Source organism: Sciurus vulgaris (genome assembly GCF_902686455.1).
Source record: "Sciurus vulgaris genome assembly, chromosome: 17".
Taxonomy (NCBI): domain Eukaryota; kingdom Metazoa; phylum Chordata; class Mammalia; order Rodentia; family Sciuridae; genus Sciurus; species Sciurus vulgaris.
This window is the reverse complement of record NC_136478.1, coordinates 45,205,888-45,218,538: the sequence shown is the minus strand read 5'-3', so window position 1 is coordinate 45,218,538 and position 12,651 is coordinate 45,205,888. Positions and strand designations below refer to the sequence as shown.

At 39.3% G+C, this 12,651-nt stretch overlaps 2 protein-coding genes across 4 annotated transcripts in view; both read left to right on the top strand.

Annotated features, from left to right (window-relative positions):
• The window catches only part of ZNF568 (zinc finger protein 568), a 91,646-nt gene that overhangs the window by 16,531 nt on the left and 62,464 nt on the right, over positions 1 to 12,651 (top strand). For all 3 annotated transcript variants that reach the window (XM_079118817.1, XM_079118816.1, XM_079118818.1), the window contains exon 5: positions 12,359 to 12,485. In XM_079118817.1, the coding sequence (XP_078974943.1) occupies positions 12,359 to 12,485 (127 nt within the window). The remainder of the gene's footprint in view (positions 1 to 12,358; positions 12,486 to 12,651) is intronic.
• Positions 8,520 to 10,231, top strand: LOC306648644 (ubiquitin-conjugating enzyme E2 D2-like). Its single transcript, XM_079118857.1, has one exon. The coding sequence runs from the start codon at positions 8,908 to 8,910 to the stop codon at positions 9,349 to 9,351; it is 444 nt and encodes a 147-aa protein (XP_078974983.1). The 5' UTR covers positions 8,520 to 8,907; the 3' UTR covers positions 9,352 to 10,231.

Here is a 12,651-nt window from a genome sequence, read left to right as displayed (position 1 = left end):
TGCCTTTAATATTAGTTGAGCTATGGCTTCAGGATAAGGTAACAGTGTTTTAGCAGGGGAGCAAGCTAAATGAACCCAAAATAAAGGCCCTTCTTGCCAGAATACTCCAGTAGGTAATTTTCTATCTGGAATAACAATAAATTGTAACGGCTTTTTTGGATCAATCCTGTCTACCTGTGCTAGGTCAAGTTTTTGTTGTACTAGCTTAAGAACTTGGCGTGCCTCAGGAGTAAGTACCCTGGGAGATGTCGGATGAGGATCTCCTTGAAGGATATTAAGTAGAGGAAGTAACTCCCCAGTAGATAGACATAGGTAAGGTCGGATCCAATTTATATCTCCTAACAGTTTTTGAAAGTCATTTAAAGTTTTTAGATCATCTATTCTAATGATAATTTTTAGGGGTTTAACTATAGTTCTGTTTAACAAAGTTCCCCAAAATTCCTGAGTATTGCCAAATTGTACTTTTTCTGGAGCAATAATAAGCCCCCAGGATTTAAGTTGTTTCACCATCTGAGGATAGACATTCTTTAACTCATTTTCTTCAGGATGACATACCAATATATCATCCATGTAATGATAAATAATTAATTTAGAATATAATTGTTGAATTGGTTTTAAAGCTTGGTCAACATAAATCTGACACATAGTAGGACTATTAGCCATACCCTGTGGCAATACTACCCATTCAAATCGTTGATCAGGTCCACGATCATTTAAGGACGGAAGAGTAAATGCAAACCTCTCACTATCAGTAGGATGTAATGGAATAGAGAAAAAACAATCTTTGATATCTACAATTAAAGTAGGCCAGCCTTTAGGTAAGGCTGTGAGAACTGGAAGGCCCAATTGAACTGGACCCATGGGCTGCATTGTAGCATTAATAGCTCTAAGATCATGTAGAAGTCACCATTTCCCTGATTTATTTTTGATAACAAAAATAGGAGTGTTCCATGGAGAGGTAGAGGGTTTAATGTGTCCCGCTGCTAATTGTTCCTGCACCAATTCTTGGGCCGCTTTGAGCTTTTCCTGGGTAAGGGGCCACTGAGGGGCCCAAACTGGTGAATCAGATTTCCAAGTTATTTTAATCTTTTGTTGTTCAGTGGCCCCTAAGAAAAACCCAGGCCCTTGCAACCTTGATTACTTTGGACATTAATGGGTTGAATAATTCCGATTATGGCGACCAAGCCCCTTACCCCATATATGTCCCTGTTTTAGCATAATAGCTTGAGCTTCAGATCCATAATGACCTTCTGTCGTAAGTTTTAATTCCATTTGTGTAAGAACATCCCTGCCCCATAAATTGACAGGCAGGCATTCTAAAACATAAGGTTGAAATGTTCCCTGTTGGCCTTCTGAATTTTTCCAGGATAATAGGGCACTACTTCTTTTTGAACTTGTAGCAATGCCCAGGCCCCTTAATGTTTGTTCTGTTTCATTTAGAGGCCAGTCTTTTGGCCAATCTTTAAAAGTAATAATACTGGCATCAGCTCCTGTATCAAGGAGTCCAGAGAATTTTTTATTTTTAATTGACAGATTCATCATAGGTCTTTATTTTAGATCCATAGTAAGGCAAGCTAAATCGACCCCAGTGGATCCTAGGCCTGCGTCTCCATGGATTGTTGTGGCAGACGGATAATTATTATGGCAGCTGGGGACAGTCAGGAGTTGGGCAATGGGATCCCCAGGTGTTATAGAAATTATTCCTTGTGGGGAGGATGCAAGAACTTTAATTTCTCCTGTAAAATCTGGATCAATAACTCCAGGGACAACTATAAGTCCTTTAAGTGCACTGGAGCTTCTTCCCAATAGAATTCCCACTGTCTCGGGGTAGAGGGCCCTTTAAATCTGTAGGAATAGGTTGTACTCCCATCTCAGGAGTTAATATTGCTCTGGCAGTGGCACAGAGGTCCATTCCTGCGCTTCCTTTTGTGGCCCTTCTTGGCTTGTTAGAGGATAATGAGTCCTGGCCAATTGCTGAATCACCCCGTACATTTGTGTTGGGCCCCGGGAAGACGGGCCCCGATTCCCGTTTTTTGTCTGGCCTTGTTGGGGAAGGGGATGTCCATCTACATCTATTATGGATCTACACTCAGACGCCCAGTGGTTACCTTTTTTACATCTAGGGCATAGTTGGGGTTTTTGCCTCATAGGGGGCCAACTGGGATATCTTAATTGGGGACAATCTTTTTTCAAATGTCCTCGCCGTTTACAATAAAAGCAAGGCCCCATAGGTCCTCTCCCTTTAAATGTAGATTATAATCCCAGAGTTATGGCTGCTGCCATAACTTGGCCCTGTATAACATTTTCATTAATATTTCTACATACTTTAATATTAAAGTACTCAAATCCTTACTTTTCCAGGGGCGAATAGCCTCCTTATACCACTTATTAGCTTGTTCATAGGCCAATTGTTTTATTAAAGGCATGGCTTGGTCCACATCCCCAAATATGTGACTTGCTGTTTGCAGCAGTCGCACTACAAAATCAGCATATGGCTCATTTGTAGGACTTTTGAAAGCTGCCCCTGTAAATCCCCACTTCCTTCAATAGTTCTCCATGCTTTAGTAGCTGCTGCAGCAATTTGCATATACACTGCAGGATCATAATTAAGCTGTGCCTGCTGTCCTGTAAACTGTCCTGTTCCCATAAGCATTTCTAAATCCCATGCTGGATTACCTGCTGCAGCATTACGATGGGCAGTGTCAGTGGAGTATTCTTGCCATGTTGTTTTCCATAAGTATTGTCCTCCTGACAGTGTAGCTCTTGCTACATTGCCCCAATCATCTGGGGTAAGATTCATTCCTCCTACAGATTCTACCAATGAGAGGGTAAAAGCTGCTTAGGGGCCATATGACATAACGGCCTCCTTAAGTTGTTTTATAGTTTTAAAATCCAGTGGTTGATGACATCTGTGGGTATTTTGGTCTTCAAAAACTGGGGAAACTGCCCCTTGTCGCAGAGTATCCCATTCATTTGATACAGTTTTTGCACAATGACACACTGGCATCCGCCCATAATATTGAGGATTGTAAGGCGGGGGAGCATGAGGTGTGGGTTTAGTAAGAGTTTTTCTTTTTTCTACTAAATCTTTCCCCGTTAATTCCTTGATAGCAAGGTTTTTTGTTAATTCTCTAAGGTCCTCATCCTCATCTGAATCCTCCGCTTTCTCTGATTCTTCCTCTTTCTCTATAGTTCCTCTTTCTGATGCCTTGGATCGTTTCTCTTTTGTTTACTCCAGAGCCTCCTCCCCTTCTCTAAGGGCCTCTCTACAGTGCAGCTGTAGTGTTGTTAAGCACCCTCTGATTAAAGTCCAGATGGCTAATGTTCCTGGTGGTAACGGACTTATCTTATCAGCCGCCTTTAAATCTTCTCCCAAATGATCCCACTGAGGAATGTTTAACAGCCCTTCATCTAAAAACCATGGTGCTATTTCTTCTACTGTTTTTAAAAAGAGTCTTGCTGTTTTTGTTTTTAGGGGTGTCCCATTAGCTTTAAGGAGATCCCTCAAAAGCCCCTCCATTTGTGCCCATGACATTTCAGTACCCATTTTAAAATACAGCTACGTAAATCTATCAGCACACAAAAATAAATCACCTTAATAGCAATGGCAAAAGCGAAAGCACACACATTAACTTTACACTAAACACAAGTCTCAGTCACAAATTTCTGTGAACTTTATCTAGTCACAACTCCTGCGAACTTAATCTCGTCGCAACTCCTGCGAACTTAAATCTCCTTGCAAATCCTGCGAACTTAAATCTCCTCGCAAATTCTGCGAACTTTATCTCGTCGCAAATTCCTGCGAACTTAACCTGGCCAGAATTTTTCTTTTATAATTTTACCTGATTTATCTCCTGCTTTGTTTCTCTGAGTTCCCGGGTTTCGGCACCACTTATCGTCGAGCGGCGATAAAACACACACACACACACACACACACACAAGTAGTAAGGGTCTCTCTCTTTATTCTTTGTTCGCTTTCATATATATCTTTTTAGTAAAACAAACTGATAAGCAGAAGCAAAGCATAAGCCAATCAGAGTAAGTGCACGAGAGTGTTCATGTGAAAGATGCATGGGCTCCAGGCTAAGGAGATGGGTGCATGCGCTGGTCATGAGCTCAGCACAGACCAGGAAAGGAATCAACCGCCAATCAGACGTGCTTCCTGTTTATTAGCATTGTGCTGCAGACTCATTGTGGCACCGTGCCAGGCGCCATCTTGGAGAGAGTAATGTTGGGGGGGTGCCAGCAAACGCCCCCAACAGTCTTGGTTGTGCTAGACAAGTGCTCTACCACTGAGCTACTATATCACCAGTCCTTTATTTATTTATTTTTTTCTTCTGCCATTTGTATTTCCTGTCTAGCCTATTTGGTGAATTTCTTACTTTGGTTATTATAGTTCATAATTTCTTTCTGGCTTTTTATAATTTGTTTCTTTGTTGGTAGTCTCAGTTTAATGAGACATTGTCAGTATTCCTTCCTTTTTTTCTTTCTCTAGAGATTGAACCCCTGGGATGCTTAAACACTGAGCCATATCCACAGCCGTTTTTATTTTTAATTTCGAGGCAGGATCTCGCTAAGTTGCTTAGGACCTTGCTTAGTTGCTAAGATTGGCCTTGAACTTGCAATCCTCCTGCCTCAGCCTCCTGAGCCACTGTGATTACAGGCATGTGCCACCAACATTTCTGTGTCTATAATGGCTGCTATGAAATATTAGTGTATTAAATTATTATGGGCCCTCTCATAGGTAGTTTCTTTTTTCTGTTATTTGTTGCTTGTTTTCCTGTGGATTTCCCTTTTCTGTTTCTTTGCCTGTCAGTCTTTTTGTTGAAAACTGAACTAGGTAGATTATGTATTAAAGCAGTATGGGGTACTGATTCCCTTCTCTCTTTTTTTTTTTTTTTTTTTTTTTTTTAATTTATTTGGTAAGGCTTATTTAGTTTGTAAGGTAATTCTGTTTCTAGTTTTTTTAGTAACTTCCATACTGTTTTCTATAAGGGCTGTACTAATTCACATTTCTAACAACAGCACCTCAGTGTATGAGGGTACCCCTTTCTCTGTCCATATCTTTAATGACATTTATTGTTTGTCTTTTTTTTTTTTTTATCCTAACCATTCGAACTGGGGCAAGGTGACACCTAATTGTAGACTTGATTTGCATTTCCTGATAATTTGTGATGTCAACAGTTTTTCATGTACTTGATGAATATTTGTATGTCCTCTTGAGTAACATCTTTTCAAGTCATTTGCCTGTAAAGGAAATAGAATTGCTAAATTGTTAAATTGGATTATTTGGTTTTTGCCTTTGGGTTTAGTTCCTTGTATATCCTGGGACTTAATCCATTGCCATTTGAATAGTTTACACATATTTTCTCCCAGTCTGTAGTTTGTCTCTTCACTTTGTTGATTGTTTCCATTTTGAAGCTTTTTAGTTTGATGTAATCCCACTTGTTAAGTTTTGCTTTTGTTGGTTGTGATGTTGGGATCTTATCCAAAAAATCTATATTGAGACCAATGTTTTGAAGTATTTCTGTTTTGCTTCCATCTAGTAGTTTCATAGTTTTGGGGTCTTACATTTAAGTCTTTTCATCCGTTTTGACTGGTTTTTGTATATGGTAAGAGATAACAGTTCTCAGTTCTTTCTTCTAAAGCATGTGGATATCCAGTTTTTCTAGCACCATGTATCGAACAGGTGAATGTTTTTTCTACCTTTGTTGAAAATTAATTGGCTGTAAATATATGAATTTATTTCTGGGTTCTCTGTTCATTTTTCTATTTGATTTTATGCCAGTACTATGCTGTTTTGTTTACTTTTTCTTTGTAGTCTGTTTGTAAAGTCAGGTTTAACAATGCCTGCAGCTTTGTTCTTTTTGTTCTTTTTGTTCAGGATTGCTTTGGTTATTAGGAGTTTTTTGTATTAATATTTTGATAGTAATTGCATTGAATCTGTAGATCACTTTGGATAGTATGGATACTTTTGCAATATTACTTCACTGGCTAGGGTCAGCAGTGGAGCACATGCTTTGCATGTCCCCAGCACCAGAACAGGAAAAAAAAAAAAAAAAAAACTAATATTAATTCCACCAATCCATGAACATGGCATGTCTTTCTACTTTTTTGTGTCCTCCTCAATTTCTTTCATAAGTGTTTTATAATTTTCTCTGTAGAGATTGTTCATTTCCTTGGTAAAATTGATTTCTAAGGTGTGTATGTGAGAGTGCATTTTAACTATTGTGAACTTTCCTGATTACTTTCTCAGTAGTTTCATCATTGGTGTGTAAAAATAACTGATGTTGTATGTTGATTTTTTAAAAATACGTTTTTAGTTTTCAATGGACACAGTGCTTTTATTTTTATGTGGTGTTGAGAATTGAACCCAGTGCCTCACACAAGCTAGGCAAGCCCTCTACCACTGAGCTGCAATTTCAACCCATATGTTGATTTTTGTATCTTTCAACCTTACTGAATTTGTTAGTTCTAATGGTTTTGGTGGTGGTGGGGGGGGGTTGTTTTAGGGGGGTTATATTTTTAAAATTATGTTGTCTGTAAATAGATAATTTGACATCCTCATTTTGTACTTGGATGTCCATTAATTTTTTTCTCTTATCTTATTGCTATGACTGAGATTTCCAGTACTATGTTAAATAAGATTGGTCAAAGTGGATATCCTTGTCTTATTCCTGATCTTAGAGAAAACAATTTCAGTTTTTTCTGTTCAGTATTATGTAATCTGTGTTTGTCACATATAGCCTTTATCTTGTTAAGGTACCTTCCTTCAGTACTTAATTTTTGAGGGGTTTTATCATGAATGGAGTCTGTCTAATCTATAGCAAAGGTTTTTTTTTTTTTTTTGGTTTTGCATCTCTTGAGGTCATTCATATGGTTTTTATCCTTTATTTTCCTTTTTAAAAAAATTTTTAGTTGTAGATGGACATAATACCTTTATCTGATTTATTAATTTTTATGTGGTGCTGAGAATCAAACCCAGTGCCTTACACATGCTAGGCAAGTGCTCTACCACTGAGCTATAATCCCAGCCCTCCTTTATTCTCTTGATGTGATATGTTACATTAATTGATTTGCAATATGTTTGTTGAACCATCTGCATCTTTGGGATAATTCTACTTGATCAGGGTGTATAATCCTTTTTATGTAATATTAGATTTAATTTGCTAGTAAATATAGTAGACGAACAGTTTCCAACAAAATTGTTGAAAATTTTTGCATTTGTGCACATCAAGGATATTGATCTGTTTGCCAGTGAACTATCACAGTTTTTATCAAGTTTTGGTAGATTCTCTTGAACACATATTTGCCTGAGAACAATTTACAGAGATTTTAATTTAAAAAAAAAAAAATTGTTTTCACCAGTTATGCTTGTTTCATTAGGGACCCGGTCCATGGACACCTCTAACTGCTATCTAGGAAATAGAACTCTTATCATAATTTAAAAACTTACAAGTTTGTCTTTTAGTGCATACTTTTTTAAATCTAAGTTTGAATAATTATATTATTTTTTTTCTTGATTTAGGCTTGACAGGTATTTGTCTAAGTTATTAAGAGTATCAAGGTATCACTGGAAGTGGTTGTCCACACCTGTCATCCTAACTTAGAAGGCTGTGGCAGAAGGCTTGTAAGTCTGAGGCCAGCCCCATCAATTTAGTGAGACTATATTTCAAAATAAAATTTTTAAAAGGGCTAAGCATGAAACTCATGGTTGTTTTAGTCAGCTTTTTTTTTTTGCTGCTGTGACTAAAGACCCAAACAGAACAATTGTAGAGGAAGAAAATTTTATTTGAGGGCTCAGTTTCAGAGGTCCATAGAAACCTGACTCCTTTCCTCAAGGTGAAGGAGAACGTCATGGAGGAAGAGTGTGGCAGAGAGAAGCAGCTCACATGGTGATCAGGAAGCAAAGAGAGTCTCCACTCTCAAGATACAGGATATATACCCCATAGCCACACCCCATTGAGCCACATCCTAATACTTCAGTTACCACTCAGTTAATCCCTGTCAGGGGCTTAAATCACTGATTGGGTTAATACTCTTACAACCCAATTATTTCTTCTCTGAACCTTCTTGCATTGTCTCACGTGAGCTTTAGGAGGGATACCTCATGTCCAAACCATAACAGTGGTAGAGTCCAAATCCCTGGATTTAAACCTAATGCCACTGAAGAAAAACAAAGAGAAGTCAAGGTATCAGTTGTTGGAAATGGAGATACACACACATACACACGCACATATTTTTTAAATGGCTTTTTAAAGTGTAAAATTGCCAGGTGCGGTGGTGCCTGCCTGTAATCCCAACAACTTTGGAGCCTGAGGCAGGAGGATTGCAAGTTCAAGGCCAGCCTCAGCAATTTAGCGAGTCCCTAAGCAGCTTAGTGAAAGGTATTATGTCCATCTACAACTAAAAAAAATTTTTTTAATTAAAAAATTTAAGTAAAAGCAACTTGTTTCTACATTTACTAGTTCTTTTTTAAAAATATTTTTAAGGGCGCCGCCCGCCCGCCCGCCCGCGCGTCCCGTGGTCCACCTGCAGCAGGCAGGAAAGCAGGCACTTCCTCCCGCTGTCCGATCGAGAGGCACCTGCTGAGCCAGAGGCTCGGGCTCTTGCTCCCGGCGGAGGGATCCACGCGGCTGAGGAGGCTCTGAGCCTGGGAGGAAGAGGCAGCTACTGCGGCGGCGGCTGGGGCGGCAGCGCATAAAGGGGCCGCTGCCGGGTGATGCGGTGACCGCTGCGGCAGGCCCAGAAGCTGAGTGGGCCCCGGCCCTCTGCCCTTCTTGCCGGACCCGCGCTTCCGAACTCCCCATCTCCTTCGGCCGACCCGCGACTGCCGAGGCGGCCTCAGGCCCCTTCCCCACCCCTCCCCCGCCCCGGGGGCTGCCGCCACCGCCACCACCTCCCACCATGGCTCTGAAGAGGATCCACAAGGAATTGAATGACCTGGCAAGGGACCCTCCAGCACAGTGTTCTGCAGGTCCTGTTGGAGATGACATGTTCCATTGGCAAGCTACAATAATGGGGCCAAATGACAGTCCCTATCAGGGTGGAGTATTTTTCTTGACAATTCATTTCCCAACAGATTATCCCTTCAAACCACCTAAGATTGCATTTACAACAAGAATTTATCATCCAAATATTAACAGTAATGGCAGCATTTGTCTTGATATTCTACGGTCACAGTGGTCTCCAGCACTAACTATTTCAAAAGTACTCTTGTCCATCTGTTCTCTGTTGTGTGATCCCAATCCAGATGATCCTTTAGTGCCTGAGATTGCTCGGATCTACAAAACAGATAGAGAAAAGTACAACAGAATAGCTCGGGAATGGACTCAGAAGTATGCGATGTAATTAAAGAAATTATTGGATAACCTCTACAAATAAAGATAGGGGAACTCTGAAAGAGAAAGTCCTTTTGATTTCCATTTGTCTGCTTTCTATGAGCCCACGCCTCATCTTCCCCTGTGCACATGTTTACCTGATACAGCAGTGCTGCGTGTTGTACATACTTGGAACAACAAACTAGAAATACTGTACTTCTGTACCAACATTGCCTTCTAGCAGAGAAGTGTGTGTGTGACAAGCCAGTTCTCCAGGCGTAACCTAGGTGTGAGACTAAAAAACTTTCCTTGTTGACTTAAATTCGGATAATGGCAAGGTGTAAGGAATGGTGGGTGGAACAGGGTGTATGCTTGGAAGGGGTAAAGCTCCACTGACCTGTAGGAGATTGTTTTTAAGTGGAATCCATTTAAACTCAAAACAGTTATGAAAAACAAGGTGATGAACATGAAGCTGTTTCTGTATTCATTTTATTCTGAAGGACCTACAACTTAGGTGAGAAAGTTATGACCAACCAGATTAAACTGTACCCACATCCTGTATTTTAAGGTCTAAGTTTAACTGGTCAGCATTTAAATGGATTGGAGCTATTAGTATATAAAGTGTGATGGGCTTTGTTCCCAACTTCTTTTACATCTCCCTGCCCCTTCAACCTTCGTCCTTTCAGCCCCTTTCTCCGTATTCTTTGGTTTGTATGTGGTTTCTCAGTTAATACATAGCTAATAGCTCTTATTTTTCTTATGTTTTTAACTGCTTAGGTCTATTTGGATGTAAGGGTGAAAATTCATTTGATGGAAATACTTGTGTATATTTAAAGACCCAATTGCTCCTCTGGAGCTTGTACGTTCAAGAATGATTAATCTGTGTAATAAACTGATTACTACAGTCATTACATATTAAAAAAATATTTTTAACTGTAGATGAATACAATATTTTGTTTATTTTTAATGTGGTGCTGAGGGTTGAACTGAGTGCCTCACACAAAATAGGTGAGTGCTCTACCATTGAGCCACAACCCCACCCCAGTTTACTGGTTCTTATACACTAATAGATGTTTGCTCCATTTATTTTAATGATTCCCTTGCTTAATTTTTTTCCTTTAGATTTGAGACTGGATCTCACTGTGTTACCCAGTCTGGTCTCAAACTTGTGATCCTTCTGCCTTAACCTCCCAAGTTGCTGGGATTATAGGTGTGTACTGCTGTGCCTGGCTTTACCTAAAATCTTAAATACTAGGTTTTATGAGTTGTTCTTTTGTTTGTATTAGTTTGTTTAGTCCACTATTGGGCAGAAGTATTCCATGTTTGTTTTTTGGTGCCAGAGATTGAACCTACAGGCACTGAGCCATATCCCTAGCCTTTTATGTTTTTTTGTTTGTTTTGAGACAGGGTTTGGATAAGTTCTTAGGGCCTCTTAAATTGCTGAGGCAGCTTTGAACTTTCACTTCTCCTGCCTCAGCTTCTTGAGCTGCTGGGATTATAGGTATGCACCAATGTTTACTTTTGTTCATAAGCGTGATTAGTGAAACCTTTGCACCAAAGGCTATTTTTCTACATCTGTATGGTTTTGTGGGTTTATTGTTTTTGTTGTTGTTTGTTGCTTGTTTTTGCATTCTTCCTCTTCACTGCTTCATCTGATCCTAACCTTAACCCTGTGAAATCAGGATTGCATGCCACCATTATTAGCTTTTGATCTTTTTGTAGTATTTTCTCCTCCTATTATTGGTGATTTCCTATGCTTCAGTGAAACCTCAGCAGTAAAGGGGACTTCAGGTGTAGGAATTCTTGTGTGTCCAGTTGTCCATCTTGAATTAGGCTATTTATGGGATTCTGAGACTCCAACTGCTGATTGGAAGAATTACAGTATGAGGGGTAAGAACCTGTGTCTCTGCAGCCACCCTGCTTGGACTGGAATCCCATCTCTTCCACATAGTAACTTTGTTAGCCAGAGAGTTATTTTTAGCCCCAATTCTCTTCTCTTTTAAATGGATAATATTAACAGGTACTTCACCAGCCTTATTAGGGGAATTTTAAAAGTTAACATGTCAAAGAAAGAGCTTTGCCTGACAAGAAGTACTTAGCAGATAACAATATTGATAGTATTAATCTCAACATCTTAGAGAGTTTCTCAGAAGCATTCATTGCAATTCAGCCTTTGATAATTTCTATTTGTATTTTCTATTTTGTCTCATCCCATTTGTACTATTTCTTGAATAAATTTATGGAATATATGACTGTTTTTCTTTCTCGGAGTCTTTGCAGATAAAAGATTTTTTCTTTTGGATATTGAAGTTTTTAAATGGGAAGCTTTGACTAGATTTTTGTGATCAAGTTACATGTTTTTCCAGATTTTTTTCATTTGTTTATTGGCTTGTGCTATACCATTCTTATAGTTTCAGTTCTGTACTTCGATTGTTATTAAAATAAAACCCTGAGTCTCTTTGCCTTTTAACTGTTGGATCTGTCCTTGGCCTTATTGCCCACAGTACATATTCTTTATTAACACTCACATCCTTCAGCCATCGATCCAGCTCCCAGTTTTAAGTTAGTGGCTAATACATTTCTTATCTCCTTTCTTCTATGTCTGGCTGCATAGTGGACATTTCCAACTGGAAGTTTTGTGGATATTTCAAACTGCATGTTCAAATTTTCATACCTCTCCTCCTACATCCTGCCTGTTTCTCTTATCTTTCCTGTGCCACTAGATCACACAACTACCTGGGCAGGTTCTGAGCCAGATACCTGTGAGTTAGGTCCAACTTTTTCATCTCTGGCACAACCCAGTAAAAGTCAGTCCCTCTGACTCCATAGTTTCATCATCTAGCTGATGGACATACTACTGTAGGATATTTCTACTGTAGTGCATTCTCCCCATCATGTAATTCAAATAAGGTAAATATAAAGACCTAATAAAGTTTTTAGTGAACTTTGACCCCTGAATACTAAAGAAGTTCTACTTATTTTGACCATAATCCCTAGTTTCAGTTATTTCAAATTAATTAGGATTGTGTTTTTTACAGGAACCAGTGACATTTAAGGATGTGGCTGTGGACCTCACCCAGGAGGAATGGCAGCAAATGAAACCTGCTCAGAGGAACTTATACCGGGATGTGATGCTGGAGAACTATAGCAACCTAGTCATAGTGGGTAAGGGTAGTTTTATAGTTAACATGGAATTCTTTTCTATTTATGAAATGTGTGGAGACTTTAGCTTGCCAGATGAGTCTAACCCTCCCTTTCTTCATGTGATTTTTGTGTCAAGATAGTCAGTGTAGAGACTGATTGATTACAAATACTTTATGTCATTGTGGAA

What these genes read in the sequence shown, in the direction of transcription:
- LOC306648644 (XM_079118857.1), top strand. Translation starts at nt 8,908, where the DNA reads ATGGCTCTGAAGAGGATCCACAAGGAATTGAATGACCTGGCAAGGGAC.